The sequence below is a fragment of the Clytia hemisphaerica genome, unplaced genomic scaffold (genome assembly GCF_902728285.1).
Source record: "Clytia hemisphaerica strain Z4C2 unplaced genomic scaffold, Clytia hemisphaerica genome assembly, whole genome shotgun sequence".
NCBI classification, from domain to species: Eukaryota; Metazoa; Cnidaria; class Hydrozoa; order Leptothecata; family Clytiidae; genus Clytia; species Clytia hemisphaerica.
In genome coordinates, this window is record NW_027104465.1 from 4,228 (window position 1) to 24,291 (window position 20,064).

The window sequence follows — 20,064 nt, forward strand, 5'->3', positions numbered from 1 at the left end:
TAAGAGTGGACAGAATTTCCGTCCGGAAATCTTCTAGCTTCTTTTCTAGTTTGTTTTCTACATATTCCAGGGTCGGATACAGGAGGTAGGCTATCTTATTCATGGAGAGTGATTAGTTTCCATATAAGGTAATACGATAATAAAGTGCACTCTCCTCCATTGGTTATAGCCTCCCTCTGTATCCGAGCTAGCCTGGGTATCCAGACTCAAAATTTTAGAAAAAAACACTCTAACCTCAACATACAAAGTTTCTAAAATTATAGAGTCTGGTGCAACTAAAAAAGTCTGATACAGTTTTGAATGACACAGTCTGTGAGTAAACCCTTGTTGACAGAATCTCAAAATGTGGAAACCCAGGCAGACACACATAATTACTTACCATAAAACCTCTTTTACAAACTCAATAAACTTTCAAAACTACTTTAAACTATATCCAAACGTCAGCCACATTCATAAAGGCTCCTTTCCATCAGCCATTTTGTTTAGAAATGAACCTGCGTTTTCATTTTCATTTGTTTATCTTTTTTTGCAAGGTCAGCTTTTTCCATAAATTATGCGCGCGCATCGAAAAATATCAAAAACCCCGCGAAAATTCTGCTCAGTGACTGGGCGCGTACTAACCAATTAGAGACACTCGCATATGCAGGGACAGATATCCCTGCAGACGAGTTACTTGAACCAGACCGTAAACCTGAGACAAGATTATAAAAAACTAGACGGTGAAAAAGTTTACGGTCTGGATATCCAGGCTATATCCGAGCCTGTATTCTACGGTGTGCAAGGCTGGATCATTAGAGAGTTTATACACGACAAGTATGATAATTCACAGAGCCCTTAATGTAGATGCCTCACTTTCATCACGCATAAGATGGCAATGAAACTAATGTAATTTCTTAACGTGACCTGAGGTTTTTTCGGAAAAAGCTTTTATAAAATTTCTTTTTATTGTTTTAGGAGCGGTAGATGATCAATTTTGGGAGAATATGTTCAGTAATGCTACCATGACAAATAACGGTATGGTTTATACTACTAAACAAAAGGAAAAGTCAAAATGATCTCTTTAAAAAGGAGCTCTTAATTTCAAAACTTCTTCAAAGGGTACGACCGCACGAACAAAGAACCCTGAGATTGATCATATTAATTTTGGCATAAAAATTCCGTGCTCTTCTTCTTGATATACCTAAGCAAAAATTACGTTTTTCCTCCTATCGAAGCATCCGAAATTCTCATTAAAATAGAAAAAAATATAATGGTCCAAATTCAGGCTTTTTAATAATTTTAACAAGGATTTATCTCCCGTTTTCTGTTCCCATTTGTTTGTTCAGCAGATATAATCGTTGTTGAAGAAGAACCAGAACAACAGCCTTCGGTAACAGGTAAAATCAGAAAGTCCTTCATATAGAAACCTCTTCGCTTTATTACACGAACACTTATCTCAAGGGTTTTTACCTAAACAAATCAATAGAATGAAAATTTTGATTTCATTACATTAGCATTCCGTAAGGACAGTTTTATGGAAAATATTCGAAATCTTCTTTAGATCCCTAGAAAAAGTATTCAAGGGGATGATTCCTTTTAGAATTTTCGAATAAGAATTTAATCTTCTGCTTTTTTCTCGTTCATTTGTTCAGCAGATGTTGTCGAAGAAGAAGAAGAAGCAGAAGAAGAAGAACATCAGCCTTTGGCAACAGGTACATAAAAAACTCTTTGTTTTGAAAAATTTCATTGAAAAGTTCGGCACAATTAAGATGCGTCCTTGGTCCAAATTTGACAAAGATTTGACATGTACTTATAGAGTTAGAGCTAATTTACGATTTATGACGTCATAATTTGATGACGTCACAATTGACACTTTCTTTAATAATTAATTTTTAGGTTAATATTTAATTACGTAACACCGGGTCCTGAAACTTTAAGGTATAGGTCATCTTTTTGAAGCCGGAACTCTTTGAAAATCGCCGTAACAACCTATTTTCGCCGGAAAGACAGTATTTCTTGAATTTCTCGAGCTGTACTTATTATTTTTTATGAAATATTGCATACTGATCTGATGCAAAATGACAATACCTAAAATGTCACGGAGCCCGATCTAAAAAAAGAATTTTTTTCCGGCCGAAAATGCCGGAAATATGCTGGAAAACCGGTTTTTTGACATTTTCTCGAATTTTCATCCTGTCCGATTTTTTTCCAGAAAGATGCGTATTCGCAATGCTCAAAACATGACCGAATTCGACTTTTGAGAAAAAATTTTTTCCGGCCAAAAATGCCGGAAATTTCCGTTTTTGCAGATTTTCATTGGATTTTTTCGTTTTATGTCCTTTTTTTCAAACATTATTTATAAGAATGTCCACGATTAAGCATGTTTCAATTTTCAATGAAACTGATTTTGGTACAGGAACTTTCTAAAAATCGCCTGAACAGCCGAGAAGCCGGATTTCTTGAATTTCTCTATTGTTGTCATTTTTCAATTGTCTTATTACATCAATCTTCAGGTAGGTCCATTCAGCATGTAGCTTGTTACATTAGTATTCTAAGATACTTTTGAAGATTGCTTTTAAATTGTTTATCACGCATAAAATGGCAATGAAACTCATCCAATATAACGCTAATTGAAGTTTTTCTTAAAGAAAGATTATTTTTGTTGAATCATTTTAGAAGTGACAAATGATGATGGTGGTAATGCTAACATAGCAAATAATGGTAAAATTTACATGTTTGTACTTTTTATTCTTCCTTAGAATAAGACAATTTTCTCCTCAGATTTATATTCAATTTAGGGAAATCTTGATCCTGGTGGGAATAATCCAAAAAACGCGAAAGTTTCTGCCCGCGGTTTTTAAGAATTTTAACAAGGATTTATCTCCCGTTTTCTATTCTCATTCATTTGTTCAGCAGATATAATCGTAATCAAAGATGAAGACAAAGAAGAAGAATTACAGCAGCCTTCGGCAACATGTAAAATCCTTGAGTTCTTTATATGAAAACCTCTTCGCTTTATTATTATACAAGCGCTTATCTTTCTTATTAGTATTAGCATACTTATCTAAACGAATCAAGATTGGAAATTCTAACCTTTCTTCTGGATAATTATAAACAGAAGAATATTTTTCTGACATTGTTGATGATACGCGTACGAACATCTTCCAATGTCTATAGCAATATCTTTCTTCTTTCTCTTGTAGATGATGATCACGAATACGATACATATTCAACTTTTGCAACAGGTACAGATCAATATTCAAAAAATGATTTTGATTTGAAGGTGCCATACTTGGCTTAATGATTAGCTCGTAGATCTATTGCTTGCTTCTATCTCCCAGCTTTATGTCATGTCAGTAACGTGACTTAAGTCAAGTATCTAAAGAGTTTTATAGACAATGAGTAAAATGTTTCAAACAATTAAAAACTAATGACAGACTAAATTTTGTGGAATTCATTATGTATCTGACATGGGAAAGTGTCTATTTAGAACGCTCATGACGAGGTATCCAGCGCAGCTAACAAAAGAAAAATAGAATTTCTAATATACTATTCCCGTCGTCGCAAATGCCGGTTTGGATTATGCATCGGTAGTCGATATTTGAAATTCTATCTTTACTTAACTGGAATTCGAATTAGCTTCTTCGTGAAGTTTGACGGTGATTTCAATTTAATTGAAAACGCGAACTTATTAAGCAGTAAAACGCCAAGTTAGAGAACGTTAACTGTATTATCAGTGTAAATTTTAATGGAAGAGAACAGTAAAAAATAATGCTCATTTAAGTGTTGATTTTCTCGCTCAAGCATGAATGAAAAATAAAATCTTAAACTTACAAATAAAACCACGACGTACCTACACAGCTTTCTCGAAAGAAAATATTTGTCCATATCTCTATTAAACACTTGGTGATCGATGTCAAGCCTCCAGCGACTTTCAATGAAGTTTGCATGATTGAAGTACAACTATCAGGAAAAGATTTGCTCGCTGTTGCATGCATTTATCGAAGCCCAACCAGATCTACGTCCTCTAACGAAAACAACAACAACCTAAACTTATTAAACAAGTCCATTGCATTAAACAAGAAATATTCGCACAAATGTTTGTAAGGTGATTTCAACTTTCCAACAATCAATTGGGAAAACTGGACCACCCTGCATCTGGAGGATAGCAAAGAAGAGAAATTCTTAAATGCTTTGAGAAACGCATATCTACATCAACATGTTAATGAACCAACTCGATGTAGAGGAACTGATGACCCATCCCTCATCGACTTGATCTTAACAGGCGAAGAAAACCAAATTAGGAATCTCGAAAATAGGAAAACTAGGAAAAAGTGAACATAGTTCGTTGGCTTTCAATTTCGTTTGCTACGCTTACTCCAAACCTACGCAAACAAGGTTTGCAACATCTATGGCCAATTTCAAATTAATGAAAAATGACCCGACGTTGAGGGAATGGAAAGAAGGTTTAAAAAATGCATCCGTGAATAGATTAGTGGAAGATCTTTGGGAATCGTTCAAGAAAGTTGTCATTGATCTCTTTGAAAGAAGTTGGAAATGATTTTCGGAGGAAAAAAGGTAAAGTTCCAATTTATAAGAATCTTCAAGATGAAATCAAGTTAAATAAAGCGCTCCATAGAAGGTGGTTAAGATCTGCACCTCTCGACATAGATCGTCATCGTTTCAATTACACTATTGTAAGAAACAGAGTTAATCGTTTGATGTCAAAGGCCCACAGGAAAAAAGCATTTGTGATAAATCCAAGAAAAAGCCAAAGATATTTTGGTCTCATGTAAGATCTAAACTTAAGTCATAAGCAGCATCTTTACCAATGAGCCTCCAGGAACGATTCCCGACCTTCCTACACGAACTGAGAATCAAGTTGAGAACATCATCATAACAGAAGATATGATGAGAAAACAGATGAAATAGCTGGACGTGAGTAAATCCTTCGGTCCGGATGATATACGTGCCATTTATCGGCCAAAACCTTGCGATAAGTTATAGACCTGTTAGATTGACTTCAGTAGTCTGTAAGTTAATGGAATCATTCACAAGAAAGTACATTATGAAGCATCTAACTGACGAAAAGCTTCTAACCAACCATCAATACGGTTTCATTAGTCACCGCTACAACGTCACACAACTCCTAAATTATTTGGACAAGTGCTGTGAAAGTATAGCTAACGGAACTGTTGTGGACACTGTATATTTCGGTTTTGCGAAAGCCTTTGATACTGTTCCCTATCGCCGTCTACTTAAAAAGCTTAAAGGATATGGAGTATCTGGAAACATCTTGAGATGGGTAGAGTCTTTTCTGACTGACAGAAAACAATTGGTTAAGGTTAACCAAACTCGATCTAAGACGGATGATGTTATCAGTGGTATTCCCCAAGAAAGTGTTTTGCGACCTCTTCTCTTTGTTATCTAATTGAAAGACCTCCCTGACAATGTGCTGTCTTCGATTCTCCTACTGACAAAAAAAGGATTTTAGCAAGTTTTGTTGTCGGTGTTGACGGTAATCCAAAAAATATGCGTCGGTATTTCGGTGTCTGCGACCCCTGTACGCCCCCCCCTCTTTATAGGCTGTGCGCTTACATTTCGGAAGAAGATGGTGGAGTCTTGCAAAAATCTAAAAAAAAGTTTTCTACTATTTAATTCTTTAATGTTATTTTAATCGATTCCTGGTTATTGAAAAATCTGTATTCTATGTTTTGAGATGTCTCTCTTTCATTGAATCTTTTCTACGTTTTTCTTTTTTCGTTGAATCATTTCTACGTTTTATTGTCCCTGATTTGATGGGTAAAACCTTTCATCCAAGATCCTGGATGATTGCAATAGATTACTCAGTGCGCGTTGAATAGAATCGGGATTTGCCCTCACTCACATCGTAATGTTTGTACGCTGTGATACTCGCGGTATAAGTGTGTATATTCTTATTATGTGCTACACAACCGATTCTCCTTTACAAGACAAAAAAGTGCATCTTGAAATCCGAATCATTTTAACACTGTAATATCCTAATATGGTGCTTCATGTTCTTCGACATTTTCAGGTTACGGTCAGGTGGAAAGTCGGTGTAAGTGTACCTTTATATTGTTCACTACCATCCTACCATGATTACAATGAAAGGAATTTCGTTTATCTCTTTCATCTGAAATCCCAAAACGATGCCGATTCTAAGGGCCGACTTAAGACACTAAATAAAATTCTCAACTATCATCATTCATTTTGGGAAAAATCTTCTTGTTTGATTATTTGACTTCTGCTTAATTTTTAAGATGACCCATGGAATAACCACCACGCAAGACGATTCTTGGTGGTTAAACTATCTGAAAAACGAAAAATGTACGTGGTGAAACATGTTAAAATGGAAAGCATAGAAGTATATCATAATCCTGCTGGCATTGACTTTGGTAAATTCTTATTTTATAGTGAATCTTTAGATCAGAAAACCTTGTTTAAAGTACCACACAGACTATCAAATGACTGTTATGTTTTATTTTTCAGACGTTTCTTTGGATTCTTTCTTTGGATATACACCGAACAACGCAATTAATAAGAGGGTATCCCTTTACACCGGGGACATACGGTGTCTTGAAATCGACACAATAGTCAATGCAGGTACTTTAATTCAACTACCTAGTGCACGCCATTCTTGACGAATGCCAATAGGAAAAAGATTACGAAACACTGAATGGACATTTCTTAACTGACCTACTGTTTATTTTTAATGGCTAAGAGTTGGAAGGATATATTCCCAGGGATACTAGGTTATAGGGTGACGCGTACTCTGAGTATCACAAATCGAGCTTAAATAATTAAAAGACAAGCTTTGATCGAAAACGCAATCAGGATCGCACTGACTGTCATATAACAACAATAAACAATTCATGACGTAGTTTTGATAAAATACATCGAAGCAGATTATTTGAGATGAAGAGCTGCATTTTCATATCAATAATTTGTGTGGATTATAAAATGTAATTTTTGCAATAAGATAAATCTTTGCAAGGTGTAAAAGGCAAACGCATATTTGCCTCTACGCAGACTTGAGTGATCCTTTGGAGCTTAAATTGTCTCTACTTCAAGGAACTCTTAAGAGACAAAAACATAATTGTTACAGTTCCATTTGAAAAAAATAAGTTAACGACAATATTGTTGCGAATGAGATTGAGGCGATGGGGTTTATCTAGACCTTTAAGTATTCGTTCTCGCACGACACATTTCCAAAATTTGGCAGTAAATATTGCTTTCTATCTGGCGTTTGCGTAAAAACACGCGGGTCACGTATTATGGATGTTGAAGGACTCGATATTTTCAGCCTTTTGGAAAGTAGATGATAATTTTGATACCCCTTAGAAACCCTTGATTTTCGCACATATCTAGTACCAAATTTGCCTTACGGTGCCGGTGTTATTGATAATCCATACTCTATACTCTTTTTTCCAGCGAATGAAAGTCTTTTGGGAGGTGGAGGAGGTAAGATGTTTGCCGTTTTAAAGGTTTATATTCTTTGATCTTCCTTTTTTACGGAACTAATCTGAACATAGGTTTATATTTTCTTTTAATTCTCAACTTCAGTTGAGCTAGAATCTGACAATGTCTGTATGTATGTCTGTATGTCTGTATGTCCGTCCGATATTTTAATCTATAATCTTTTGTCTCTTTAGTTGATGGTGCCATACATAAAGCTGCTGGGAAAAGTCTGAAAAAGGAGTGCGAGTTGTTGGGTGGTTGTAGACCAGGATACGCAAAGATTTCGGGCGGTATCGATTTTTATTTTAGTTTTTGAATCATTGTTCTAAAAAAGAAGTATTTTTTAAATCCTGAAAACGATCCTTTGATAGATAGTCATTTATTTACTCACAAACACACTGTGATCTTCAGATGTACTAGTATATTAGTGAAGACATTAGCCTGATATTTTATTACTACTTTTCTTCTTTTCATAGGTCACCGTTTACCTGCTAAATGTAAGATAATTTTTCACTTGAATTTAGCCATTTTATAAAAATTTTGACAAGGCAAGCATAAAACGCCTATTTTTTATCGACTAGACGACAATTCTTACACAGTAATGGTATTTTCTTGGACAAATCAAAATATCATAAAAAGGCAAGAGAGGCTGTCATAATTTTCGAATTTAATTTGGTAATTTGGTCTGCAGCCAACTCTTAAATTTGCTAAATTTAAGTAAATTCGACGTGATTTATGAAAAGCTTCTTAGATGTTGAATATAAGGCAATATCAGTATTAAATTGATTTTTATATATATAATAATTGCGTTCGGTTTGACATCGTTGTTCAATTGCATCGTTGTCAATTTTGTGTTCGCGTATGCTTCCATTAATATGAATTACCAATTACCATTGCTCTTTTAGATGTAATTCACACAGTTGGCCCTAGAAACAAGGACGGCGAAATTTTGAAATCGTGTTATACTAATGTCTTTTCTCTTGTTAGAGAAAAAAATATAAAAACTATTGTAAGTCTATAATTTTCACTTTTCGGGAATAATTTGCCTTTGTACAGCTTTTTCCGGCCTGTTCCTCAGATAGGATCTGGAATATAGGTGCACCAAGCTCTAAATTTACTTTGTATGATGGTCGAGGCAATTTTGCTTTTCCAAACTTTTGAGCTAGGCTAGATATAGTCTTTGTCTTTTGATCTTTAATCATTTCAAAATCCGTAAGTAGAAACAATTGATCAATTTCATGTTTCAGGCCTTTCCGTGTATTGCGACAGGCGTCTTTGGTAAGAAATCTAATTTGTTTCTTTGTACCTTACTTTAAGTGACCTTTTTTTGCTCTAAAAACTTTAAAAAAAGATTGGGCTATTCCAGAAATAGTTTGTACACTCTATGTTGAAGACGTGGTCCAGGATGGCCAGGAAAATGAAAATGGTTCAGGGCAGTCTTGCTTTTCGAGTGTAAAAATCCAGAGTGCTCAGTAGATTGAGGTGGAAAATCTGGAGTGGTCAAAAAATGAACTCGAAAATCTAGAGTATGGTCAATATAATGAGCTCATAAATCCAGGATGGTCCAAAAAATGAGAAATAAAAAACCAAGGGGGTTCACGTTTCCAAGACCATCTCAACATAGGGAGTACATAATCTTTCTGGAATAGCCCAATCTTTACATACTTATGTACTTTTTCTTTCGAAAATTAAAACAAATATCTTATTTTTATGTTTCTAGGATTTCCTATCGAAGAAGCAACTAACATTGCTTTAAAAACAACTCGGGATTGGCTGGAAGATCACCACGAGGAAGTAAGCTATCAAAACTGAAAAATGTTTCTTGTTTTTTGAAGAAAAATGAAATATATTTTACGGAGAATTGAATGATGAAGAAATTTTGGCAATATAATTTTATGTTTGTTTTATTTGACGAGAATTGCGACGAAAAGCATCTTCTCCTCTTGATTGAAATGTGCTATTTTAATTTATTTTTTTCAGGTGGAGAGGATAATTTTTTGTGTTTTCAATGAAGACACAAAAAAAATTTACGCAAAGTTAATGAAACTTTATTTTCCGGCCCCGACGAATCTTACTTGGGATGGATACTTGCCTGGTCAGTATATTTTGTATTGTTTGTGTTTTGTTTGATGTATCTAAAGATACAGAATATACCAGCTTTTCAAAAACGGGTGAAGGCTTGACACTCAAATGATTTGCTCTTAAGGGTTGCGGCAAGTATGAATGATGATCTGAAAACTTTGTTCAGTCAAAATTCAAAACTACATTGTCTTTTCTTGAAAGCAAAAGCGATTGGGTTTTATTGTAATGTTCTGATGGGATTATTTTACTCAAAATCACAAAATCACATTTTGATATTGATCCAAACTTTGGATGAAACCACTAACCTGGGAAGATCCTATTTACTAATAAGCCATGGTATCGTGAGTAAATTATCAAACAAACGTGATATCACCTCGATAAAAACCGTGAGAGTCACAGTATACGAACAACAAATATTATATTCAGCACGCATTAAACGACTATAAAAGTAACCATGGCAATCGTCCAGGATCTTGATAAACTTAGGAAACCCAGTGGTCTCTGAACACAACATGAAGATCATTCTATAATAAGGAATCATTTAAATTAATGTTAAAGAATTGAAAATTTATTAATGAATGGGTAAATAATTTTAGGGAACTAATTTTACCGATATTTGTTTAAGCTGAACATGAAAACAAGTACTCTCCATCTTCGAATAGTCCGTCGCCACAGGTTAACTTTTAAAACTGTGGTGCTCACGGTAGTATCATGGCCTTCAGAGGAGATACTATTCATGGGCGGAGTGCCTTAACTATAGGAAATAATATAATACATTGTTTCACTTTAATAAATGAAAATCATTTTTAATCTTAATGTTTTTTTTTGGTTTTGTCCTAGATGGTTTTACAGAAAATTCGTATAGTGATATTCTTAGTTTTTGAAATGGTTTTCCTTCTTCCATTCTTACAGAATGTTGGAATCAACGAAAAAGGACGAGAGTTATGAGTGGAGATTGGGACTAATATTTTTTTATTTTATTTATTTAATTCGTTTACACAAACATTGTTAGAAATTTTTCCCATTGGCTTTTCCCATTTGAAACATTCACTGTTTCTGATGGGGTTAACAATGGAAATCACTTAACCACGGATAAATAAGCTTCAGTTAGTAGATAGTGTTTATTATTATTATTATTGTTTGAGATATATTTTGATAATGTTTCGATAATGCACTATTTATAAAAGTTTTCCTTCTATCGAAGATAGATTAGGTACACTTTTTCTATTATAATATTAGAACAAGAACTAAAAAATAAGAAAAATTTAATATTAAGTCTCGATGGAATATCTTAGTAAACAATTTTGTAAATATCTTAATAAGAGAGATACACCTTTACTTACCGAGAAATTTTTCAAAGTCTTGCAAAACTTTCATTTTGCATTTCTGAAAAATTTGTCGCTTTCCAAGGCGTCTCATGGAAAACCAAAGTAATTTAGGTGAGACTTAGCAAATAGAATCCGGTTTGATTCGATAAAACTTAGGTATAACAAGAGAAATTTTTAATGTATTATCATCGTTCAGGCTAGATTTAGGATGTGAGAATCTGAGTGGATCTGAAATTATCAATCCATGAAAATCAAAATAAAATCGTCGAAAATCGTAATTAAATAAAATGTTAAAAATATTTTATAAACATGGTATTGAGACCGCTTAAGCCCTAGAGGTAGTGATATAGGTATATTTTACTTAAGTGTTAAGAGATATTCCTTTACTCACCGATAAATTTTTCAAATTTGTGCAAAGAAAATGTTTGTTCATCTGCGTGTTTGAAAAATTTTTCCGCTTTCAAAGATGTCTCGTCAAGGATTTCTGGTATAGAGGACTTAAAGATATACGTAGTTGAAAAAACTTAGAATTAGATTGTGTCTATATAAAGTAGTTTAATTTTAAGTAAAGAAGCTAAAGTTTAGGGCTTGTAAAAAGCTAATAGTCGTGTAACTAAAAGTCGGCCGAGAAAAAATATCTAGAAATATGTGATGTTCCCAAGAGAACTATCTTTTGCATTTCATTGACATTATTATTATTGTGGTTGTTATTATTATTGTTATTATTGTTATTATTATCACCATTATAGAGAATTTACAGTTGTAAGAAAGCAAAGATTTATCATACACTGGATAAACGACTCGTAAAACGGTGGAGAGCGATCATTGTATTTTCATTGTTTCAGAAAACAATTGATGTTCTAGCTTTTCCGTAAAGGACAACTGTCATGGCGACTCGAAGATGTCTGATTTAAAAAAAATGTTTATCACTCTTATTTTAAAAAAGTTCTCTAGCTCTTTTTTGTACATTTGCAGAAAAAAAAGTTTGAAAATAAGGCTAGCATACCAAGCAGGATACATCTGTGAAATCTGGTGTGAGAAAATCATTATTAGACAAGAAATTCAGACAAAATGCTTATAGTGACACAGAGTGACACAAACTTTTCAATTGGAAATATCTTTCCAAGACTATCCCCAGAAGAGCTGGAATTAACATACATAAGACTTGAGTGTCTTGGTTCCACTGTGGTATGAAATCCTTTGAAGGCACGTGGTGGCAAGGTGGTTTTTTTGAGGTTGAAATTTGAAAATTTCCGGTGTCAATATTCAATTTCTTATACACACACGTCTTTTGCATCTTTCTCACAGCTTGAAACGTCATAACGGCTTATAATCAGCAATTAAGTGGAAGTATCTGACTCTCACAGGAAAGTTTTAAATCTCTTTTGGGAATTGGATGAGTGATTTTCGATAAGAAATGCAATAAAGATGCTTCAAAAAATCATTTAATGAGGGAAGGAGAGTGAACAATAATATCATTACTGCGGACATAACTAGTACACGAGAAATCGGCAAAAATCTGTTACTTGTATATCAAGTGTATAATAAATTCTTGGTCAAAGAGTTGAAATGAGCACACCTCAGTACGTGTCAATGTGGAATATCAAAATATGTAAGTACAACATTTGCTACTGTGTTTTTCAAATAAAGATTTAAGAACATTAAGAAATGAATACGTCTAAATGATTTCCCTAAACTTTTTTGCAGGTGTACGCAGGTGGCTTTAGTGCCAGCTATGACTTGTAGAAAGCATACCGTGAGATTGGGTAACTTGCATAAGTGGAGGCTAACATGCATAGCCCTCAAATGAATGACCTGGCTGATCATTAAAATACAAAGTTAAATCTAAACAAAAATGGTAGAGTAGAGCTGCGAGCGTAGCTGCGTAGTTGTATTTTAATGACCAGACAGGTCATTCATTTGAGGGCTATGCATGTTAGCCTCCACTGATGCAAGTTACCCGATCTCACGGTATTTATTATTTGCTGAATAATCTGGTTTCGAGTTGGTTTTGAGTGGTTTGATGTCTGAGTAATATTCAGGAAGTTGAATCTTTTTCTCTTCACTCCCCGGAGCGGAGGCCTTTGAAATCGAAACCCTACAGAACAGTGAAAACTTAGTCAAAATCGAGTAAATTTGGGCGATCCTTACGGTGCATTTTCTTGAAAGGTTTTAACCATTTAACCCTATTTAACCTAGGCTTTTAGGTGTGGTTCAGAACTAGGGGGGAGATTTCCTTTACCACCCCTTAACTTTTGGTCTACCCACACAAGATCCTTAGGTAACTTTTGACAAATTTTTTAATGACGTCACTCATCATGCCCGAAGTGAGCAAAAACCAAAAATTTCCTTTGTTCTTATAAATAGCTATTGTATTCTAACAAAGGCTTTAGAAAAAAAAGTTGCCCGAGTGCTTTATTTTATCCTAAATATTCAATAAATTACGGTTTAAACGATATATTTGACATCAAAAATAATTTTGTATTGGAAAAGTGTCAATTTTTGTGACACCTTATTGGCAGAAATGTCATCATGCTCAAGGTGTGACAACTTTTAGGTGTCAAATTTTTTTTTATTCTCAAGCTAAATAAAAGTTAGGAGTTAACAGAAAATTTCATTGCAAAAACTCTATTATTTCAGAAGCTATTACCAATAATTTGACCTCCGAACAGAAACTGCCTCCCCCCTATGCCGAATAGGATTAAAGGCAAAAAATGGTTAGATGTTCCAAATTTTAGACCCTTAGAGGGCCCTTAGAGTGCCCTTTTCCTCATATTTGGTCACTTCTACTCTACTTTGGGAAGCTTGGAAAAAGGACCCTTAAAGTCATTTACTTTGAGAAAACGAATGGTTAATTTCTAATCTCAGCCTCATGTTGCTGAAAAATAGTACAACACTTGTTTTATAGATGATGCAATGGCATCATGAAAACAATAATGCAACTTAAACAGAAATTTGCACTTATTGAGTACAAAAAAAGCAGTTTAACCCGACTTTGTAGACAAATGATACAAAACACGAGTTTTGAGAAACTTGAAAATTCACTAAAGTTGATGACGTCATTTTCCGATCTTCAATTACAAATATTGAGTACATTTTTAGAAGTTTGTGTACAATATGTGGCCCCTAAAACGTCTATTAACTCAAGCTAAAAGGAATGGAAATCCAATATTTTGGGTTGTTTTTCATATTTAGAATTTTTGGTTTTATCAATGCTGATTCTAGGGTTCCATAATACTGATTGACCTTTAAGATATCTTTTACCCATCCTCTAAAGTCACAGATGCATCTGCATTTTCTGAAAGGCATTAGATGTATAAAGTTTCCTATACCCCATTTTCATAACTTATTTTCACTATCCAAGGAGCTAGAGTGAGTTATATGCAATTTTTACCTAATTTTGGTGTTGAAATATGTCATTCAGACGCAAATATGTTATTTTGATACTATCTCAAACCATCAAAAACATGCTCATTTTTAAGTATGACCATCACTCTTACAAAATAAACAAAAATCGTCTAATTCTGATAAATCTACAGGTCAGAATCCTCATTTTAATGGCGACCTACGTTTTGGGGGTCATCTCCGTTTTGGGGGCCATATACTGTAAGATACTTTTCAGAATCAAATTATCTTTCGAACGGTATGTAATATGATGTTTTTGTTTGTCAACAAATGCTGACACATGACATTTGACACGTGACTCCCCTTAACAAAAAAACTGGAAGAGTTGGTCCTTTTGACGGTTTTTTGGACCTACCTCGGAGGTCCTCTTTAATTCATCCTTTGTTCGTCCGTCCGTCCGTTTGTCTGTTACCAGCTTTTCAGATTTTTTGCATAGTGATGCACAATGACAGTACCCAAAAAGTGACGAAGCCCGATTTTCATAAAAAAAGTTTGGGCAAATTTTGGCAAAAAAACTGCCTTAAAATCGGTTTATTTGAACTTTGTGTGAAATTGCTTCATTAGTTTGTTTGTTTCTCGGATCTAGGTTAGTTGTAGAGATCATGGATTTTTCTACGTCTATTCCACTTTGTGACTTTTTCGAATGTTCTGAGTCCAGGTTTTCGGGCTCCAAACATTCAAATTTTGACGTCACTTTAATTTTCAAAGCTTTTGCAATAACGAAAAAATAGAAGTCCGTGTTTGAAAATACCAAAAATAGGACCCCCTCTAACATTTTTTACTTAAACTTTTTTTGCTCAAATTTTGTGAGGCAACTCCACGTGATATGCATTTTTGAAGCATATGATAAATTTTTTACCACCTGGTGGTATCGTGTATTTTACATACCAGCGTAAAATTACCCTTTATGCCTAAATCAGCCCTAGGATATATCTAGTGATTGGAAAATGCTATTGACTTGAAGTTATTATAAGTGCTAGGTATTGATGATACAAGCTTATAACATGCGAATGAGCATTTCAGGTAAAATACGGACTAGTCTGCAAAATACCAACCGATCACGTGACTAAATTGAAATTTTACCAGTGTCTTTGAAGGTCAATATCTATCACTGGTGAAAATCTCAAGTCAAAAGCTTTATTAGTTTCTGAATTCCGGCAGGTGGATCAACGTGTATTTTACAGACCTGTCTGCAAAGTACCAAATACTCATGGGAACGTGTTTTTCCTTTTTAAAGATTGTGGTTGGATCTGACTAGCACACCCTGTGAACGAGGTAGATTTTTGATTTATTGTAATATATTTTACCATTTTCGAAAAGTCAAAATGTTCAGTATTAGTAAAGCTTTAGGTCTGAAATTTCAAGCATTTGGTTATATTGTATTTATCAACATAAAGATTTTCTGACGTTACCAATAAAAACAGTCAAATTTTACCGTCGTATTGCGGTTACAATTTATTTTTAACATTTAGGTTTATATATTTTTGTGTAAGATAAATGCAGTTGTTTTACAACTACATGTGTTCAAGATATAATCTACATAAAAGACATAAATATAATTTGGTTGAACATCACAATACATCAGAACGTAAAAAGCTTCTGTTTCTATAATCCAATCATCACCTGGAAAATGAAAAATCGGAAATAATTGCCAGATATTCTACAATAGACTTTGAAATCAAGCCCAGTCATAATTTCGATATTATCGAGGAATGTAAAGAGATGGAAAAACAGTTTCTTGAAAACAAAGTAAAAACGGCTCGCCATATACCAGGTATCTTGCCATTAAGGGAGTTTTATGTTGAGTTGATAAGTTTCTTTTGTTGTCGCTTTAAAAAAAATCTGCATAATTAGCGTGTTGTGGCAAAATTCTTTTGTTTTACAAGCCTGATTATGTGCAAACTTTAAGGGCTTATATTTTGGGTACACCTCTCCTATACGAAAAGCTTCCTATATTTTCTTGCTCAGAATTTCCTAGCGATTCTAATGATATAACTGCATCATGACAGCACATTAAATGAAAAGCTAAAGTGCACGAGAAAATTACAACTTGATCTTGATTTTACTCGATTTCTGACAGTTTTACAAGAATCAATTTAATATCATTGCGTTAAGAATTTCTTTTGCTATACATTGGCAAAAAAATTGCTCCTTATTCTTAAAAATTGAACTACAATCAGTACCATAATATATTGGCAATTTTACCGTTTTTCGAAAATTGAAGTTTGAGCGAGAATGTCATTTTCGGGCCTTCAACTTGATTTCATCGATTATTTCGATCTTTATTGGTTTCTAAGCTATATTTCATCCCTACTGGACCATTCTTGAACTTTTGGATCCTTAGATCAGTCTTAAGTTTAGCGTTAAAACTCTACCTTTCCAACCTAATTAAGAGCGCTTCCAAATTGTTTGTGGTTATAAAATTTCGTAGGGAATTTCCCTTTTGTGCCAAGTATTTTGTCACTGATTGTAGTAATCTAATCGGTGAAAAAGGAAAAACAATTTTTCATTTTTATCGTCAAATCGTATAGAAACCGTCCGATTTGTATGGCGAGCCGTCTTTTCTGGACTTTCATTTAATGACCTAATCAACGTTTTTTACAATAGAATTTTCAATAAGAAGTGATCGTTGAACTTTGAGTAATCAGAAAAGCTGTTTTTCTATCTCTTTATATTCCTCTGATACTACACTCGAAGTAGGTTAGAGAAGTGATATTATTTTTGTCACTCATCTTTGTAAAGAAGTAAAGAAGGCATTTAATTACTCTTGTATGCTTAATTGTAGGGGGTGGAATAAGCAGGGGTGCGGGTACTCTAGATAAAAATCAACAAAATGGGGGGGCATAATCAAGTGCTATTGACCTGATTTTGCTAAAAATCCTTAGGAAAATGAAGGTTTTTGGCCAATTTTGGCACTTTGTAGCATAAAAGTCATAAAAAGGGGGGTGTCATTATAAAGTGATATGAAGTATGAAGGTGATTTTTTTTCCAAAAAATGCAAAATGACCCCCCTACAATGAAGCACAAAAGAGTACATTACTGGGTTCAGCTATTGCAGATTGAGATTTTATTTTTGTATAATAGTTTCTAAGAGGTAAGAAAATTTGTTTTGGAGAAAATCTGAGAAAGAGGATGAGTTCAGCTAATCAGTACTTACACTTTCAATGATTATGAACCACAATATTGTGCTCGTGGTTAACAAGTGGTATTTGGGGAGGTTCCTCGTCTAACAAAGGCGTCCTTGCTGCTCCCTTCTTTTGAGGTCTTGGGGCGAGGGCCTGTTGTGGTGGCCGGACCTCTCTTAATGGCACTTGTTGGACCATTAGAGGTGGTGGTGGCCGGACTTATACTTGCGGTGGTCGGACTCCTCGGGCCGGCGGTGGCTGGACTCCTCGGACTGGCGGTTGTTGGACTCCTCGGGCCGGCGGTGGCTGGACTAGTCGGGGTGGTGGTTGTCTCATCACCGGGTAACGTAAAGGTGGCTGTTCAACTGTGAAAAAGAAATTTTCATTGAAAGTGTTTCTTTCAAAGTCCATCGAAAGCATTTCTTTTAAAAAAGGGCCAATAGCCCCAATAATGCGATTTTCAACAACCAGTATGCATAATTTTGCAGTAAAACGACACAGAGTTATGAAAATATTGTCTCTTGATGATGCCATCCGCGAAATTAAGTTCCCGCGAATTTTTAATTTTTTTTTGAACATGAGTAGAAAAATCTTTTTTTTTCATCTTAACTCTTCTTCCCTTTTCAACTTTTCAAAAGACTTTTTACATATACTTTAGATTATTTTTCTCGGAATTATCTTTTCAACAGTGTATAGTTTTTAGTATAGCTTTAAATGCTGAGAAATTATCAAAAAGTGAAGAGCCCAAATACTTTTGAGACATTTTTCGGAAATGCAGGAGGCGTTCTTTGTTGAACAAATTGACGCAACAAGATTTTCAGCCTTAATTTGTGCTTATTTATATGCTTAGACTTAGATTTAATTATTTTCTTTGGGTTCATGAAGATTTTGAATTTTGAAGTCGGAACATTGATTCGGCTTATGGAAGGAAAGTTTTCTTTGTAATTTGGCGCCACAGGTGAAAATCATTGGTCTAAGAAAGTGCAAACAGCTTTAAAAGTAACCCTAAAAAGGTCAGCGTTTAGTTGCACGAATTTTCATTTCAGCTTGGAGGTATGCTTAGTATACGCTTATTTTTTACCGAATTTGAGCCTAAATATGCTTATAAAGGTTTTTTATAAAAAAGAGTGTATGTAGCCAATTAAACAACATTGTTTTATTTTGCTGACGTTAGCACACACTCTTCACTACGTCGCTGAATACAACGGCTTTTGGGACTCCAAGCCGAACATCCGCTGCAATTCATTTATCTCATAAGAGCTCTTTATAAGCATTATTGTCGTGTTTCTGTGTCCCAAGAAAAGCAAACATATACTGTTCTAGTTAATACCGAGCTATAAGAAAGTAAACAAATTACTGGAGCGTTCCCTCTGATTTCCAGTACATAATTCTATGTCTACGTTTACGTACGTAATTTATTGTCGCCCAATATGAAGTTAACATACCTGGAACGTTTACTGTTTCTGCTTGGAGAATATGCTCCGCGTTTATAATTGTCCTTTCATCGACAAAGCCTAAAAACGGAAAACATAAACTTGTGTACTGATTTACTGTAAAATATTTAAAAAGAAAGTATATTTCCAGATAAGTTGAATTAAACCTAGTATGTGTGAAACGCTCATAGGAAGGAAAAGTCATCACTCTGTATGAAATAGCCACATTTTAATCCGCCTGAAAGAAATTGTCCCGGAATTGTATTTTGTTTTTGGTTAAATAGATAAAAGTCTCCTTTCGTTGTCGAAGCCCAAAGTGAAAAAGGGCAGAAAATTTGATAGATCATAGATAATGTTCATCTTACCTACATGCTCCACATCTCTTAATTAGGGCGGGGCTGGAGGTAAAAGAAGCCTGTTAACCTGGTTGTTAAAGGGTTAGATAAAAAAATAATTGCACTTACCTCTAAATATCAACCTGTGAGGATTGTCTGGCCCTCTCGCAGCACATGGCAAATTAAATTTGGTGTACGGGTACACCTGAAAGAAAATCATTGAGAACTTTGATTACATGTTTTTTATGAGCATATTTTTTTAGAAAACAGGCTCATTTATGCTTCACCCTATTAGCCTTAGGGCCGTGGTAGAATCTACCACGCTGGGTTCTTTTGTGTGTATCCTTATTGCAATAAGGATGTCTTCGTTTGTCAACTTGATAGATTCATGCGTACTGTCCCTGACAAACCTCTCGTTTCAGGTTATACTGGCCTGAGCCGAGCTGTATCAAACACTGTGGCAGTCATGGAACCCTTATAACAAGATAGGTGGTCTCAAAAAATAAAGTTCTTTGTGCTTTTGTAGCGTGTCTTGCCTGTGTCTTGAGAACTAATACTTTTTCTTACCATACTTCGTATAAAAAACCCTGGTCTGGAAGCCTTGTGTTGTAACACTTTTTGTTTACTTTTTTCTTTGTTAATAATAATATAAAAATCAATTTGCTCAGATTTTGATCACGTTACCAAATACGCCTCTTGGGATTGCTTCAAAAGTTAATCACATGATCAAAAAGTGAGCAAAACAAAATGATTTCTCAACGCAAGTCCAAGTTCGCAACAATAGAAAGAAACAAAAGGGTCTTGAAGGGTCTTGTTTCTTATACGGACTATGCTCTTACCAAATTTGCGTGGTGAAAATTATCGGCTGCCTGTTCCGACGCCATCCTCTGTGCACGCT

The 20,064-nt window shown here is 34.6% G+C and overlaps 2 protein-coding genes across 5 annotated transcripts; one reads left to right on the forward strand and one right to left on the reverse strand.

Annotated features, from left to right (window-relative positions):
- The first annotated feature begins 958 nt into the window (after window positions 1-958).
- Window positions 959-10,561, forward strand: LOC136821145 (ADP-ribose glycohydrolase MACROD2-like). 4 transcript variants are annotated; one of them, XM_067077373.1, is made up of 17 exons: window positions 959-1,014; window positions 1,326-1,376; window positions 1,632-1,691; window positions 2,656-2,700; window positions 2,893-2,955; window positions 3,183-3,224; window positions 6,035-6,058; window positions 6,261-6,395; window positions 6,490-6,603; window positions 7,432-7,461; window positions 7,653-7,748; window positions 7,935-7,955; window positions 8,364-8,467; window positions 8,706-8,736; window positions 9,179-9,252; window positions 9,439-9,553; window positions 10,453-10,561. In XM_067077373.1, the coding sequence occupies exons 1-17, from the start codon at window positions 984-986 to the stop codon at window positions 10,503-10,505; spliced, it is 1,089 nt and encodes a 362-aa protein (XP_066933474.1). In that variant the 5' UTR covers window positions 959-983; the 3' UTR covers window positions 10,506-10,561. The 4 variants fall into 4 exon arrangements, with proteins under 4 accessions (XP_066933474.1, XP_066933475.1, XP_066933477.1 ...); XM_067077374.1 differs by having other exon boundaries at window positions 2,896-2,955; XM_067077376.1 differs by having other exon boundaries at window positions 1,635-1,691.
- A 5,166-nt stretch (window positions 10,562-15,727) lies between these two features.
- LOC136821146 (uncharacterized) lies at window positions 15,728-20,058 on the reverse strand. Its single transcript, XM_067077377.1, has 5 exons — window positions 20,006-20,058; window positions 19,296-19,371; window positions 18,844-18,912; window positions 17,431-17,763; window positions 15,728-15,896 (listed from the first exon to the last, which is right to left on the reverse strand). The coding sequence occupies exons 1-4, from the start codon at window positions 20,048-20,050 to the stop codon at window positions 17,618-17,620; spliced, it is 336 nt and encodes a 111-aa protein (XP_066933478.1). The 5' UTR covers window positions 20,051-20,058; the 3' UTR covers window positions 15,728-15,896; window positions 17,431-17,617.
- Between the last annotated feature and the right edge of the window lie 6 nt (window positions 20,059-20,064).

Coding starts and splice junctions, on each gene's coding strand:
- LOC136821146 (XM_067077377.1), bottom strand. CDS start 20,050: ATGGCGTCGGAACAGGCAGCCGATAATTTTCACCACGCAAATTTG. Junction 18,913..19,295: donor TCACAGGTTGATATTTAGAG/GTAAGTGCAATT, acceptor TTCCGTTTTTAG/GCTTTGTCGATGAAAGGACA. Junction 17,764..18,843: donor AGAAACAGTAAACGTTCCAG/GTATGTTAACTT, acceptor TCTTTTTCACAG/TTGAACAGCCACCTTTACGT.
- LOC136821145 (XM_067077373.1), top strand. CDS start 984: ATGTTCAGTAATGCTACCATGACAAATAACG. Junction 9,253..9,438: donor TGGAAGATCACCACGAGGAA/GTAAGCTATCAA, acceptor TATTTTTTTCAG/GTGGAGAGGATAATTTTTTG. Junction 9,554..10,452: donor TTGGGATGGATACTTGCCTG/GTCAGTATATTT, acceptor CCATTCTTACAG/AATGTTGGAATCAACGAAAA.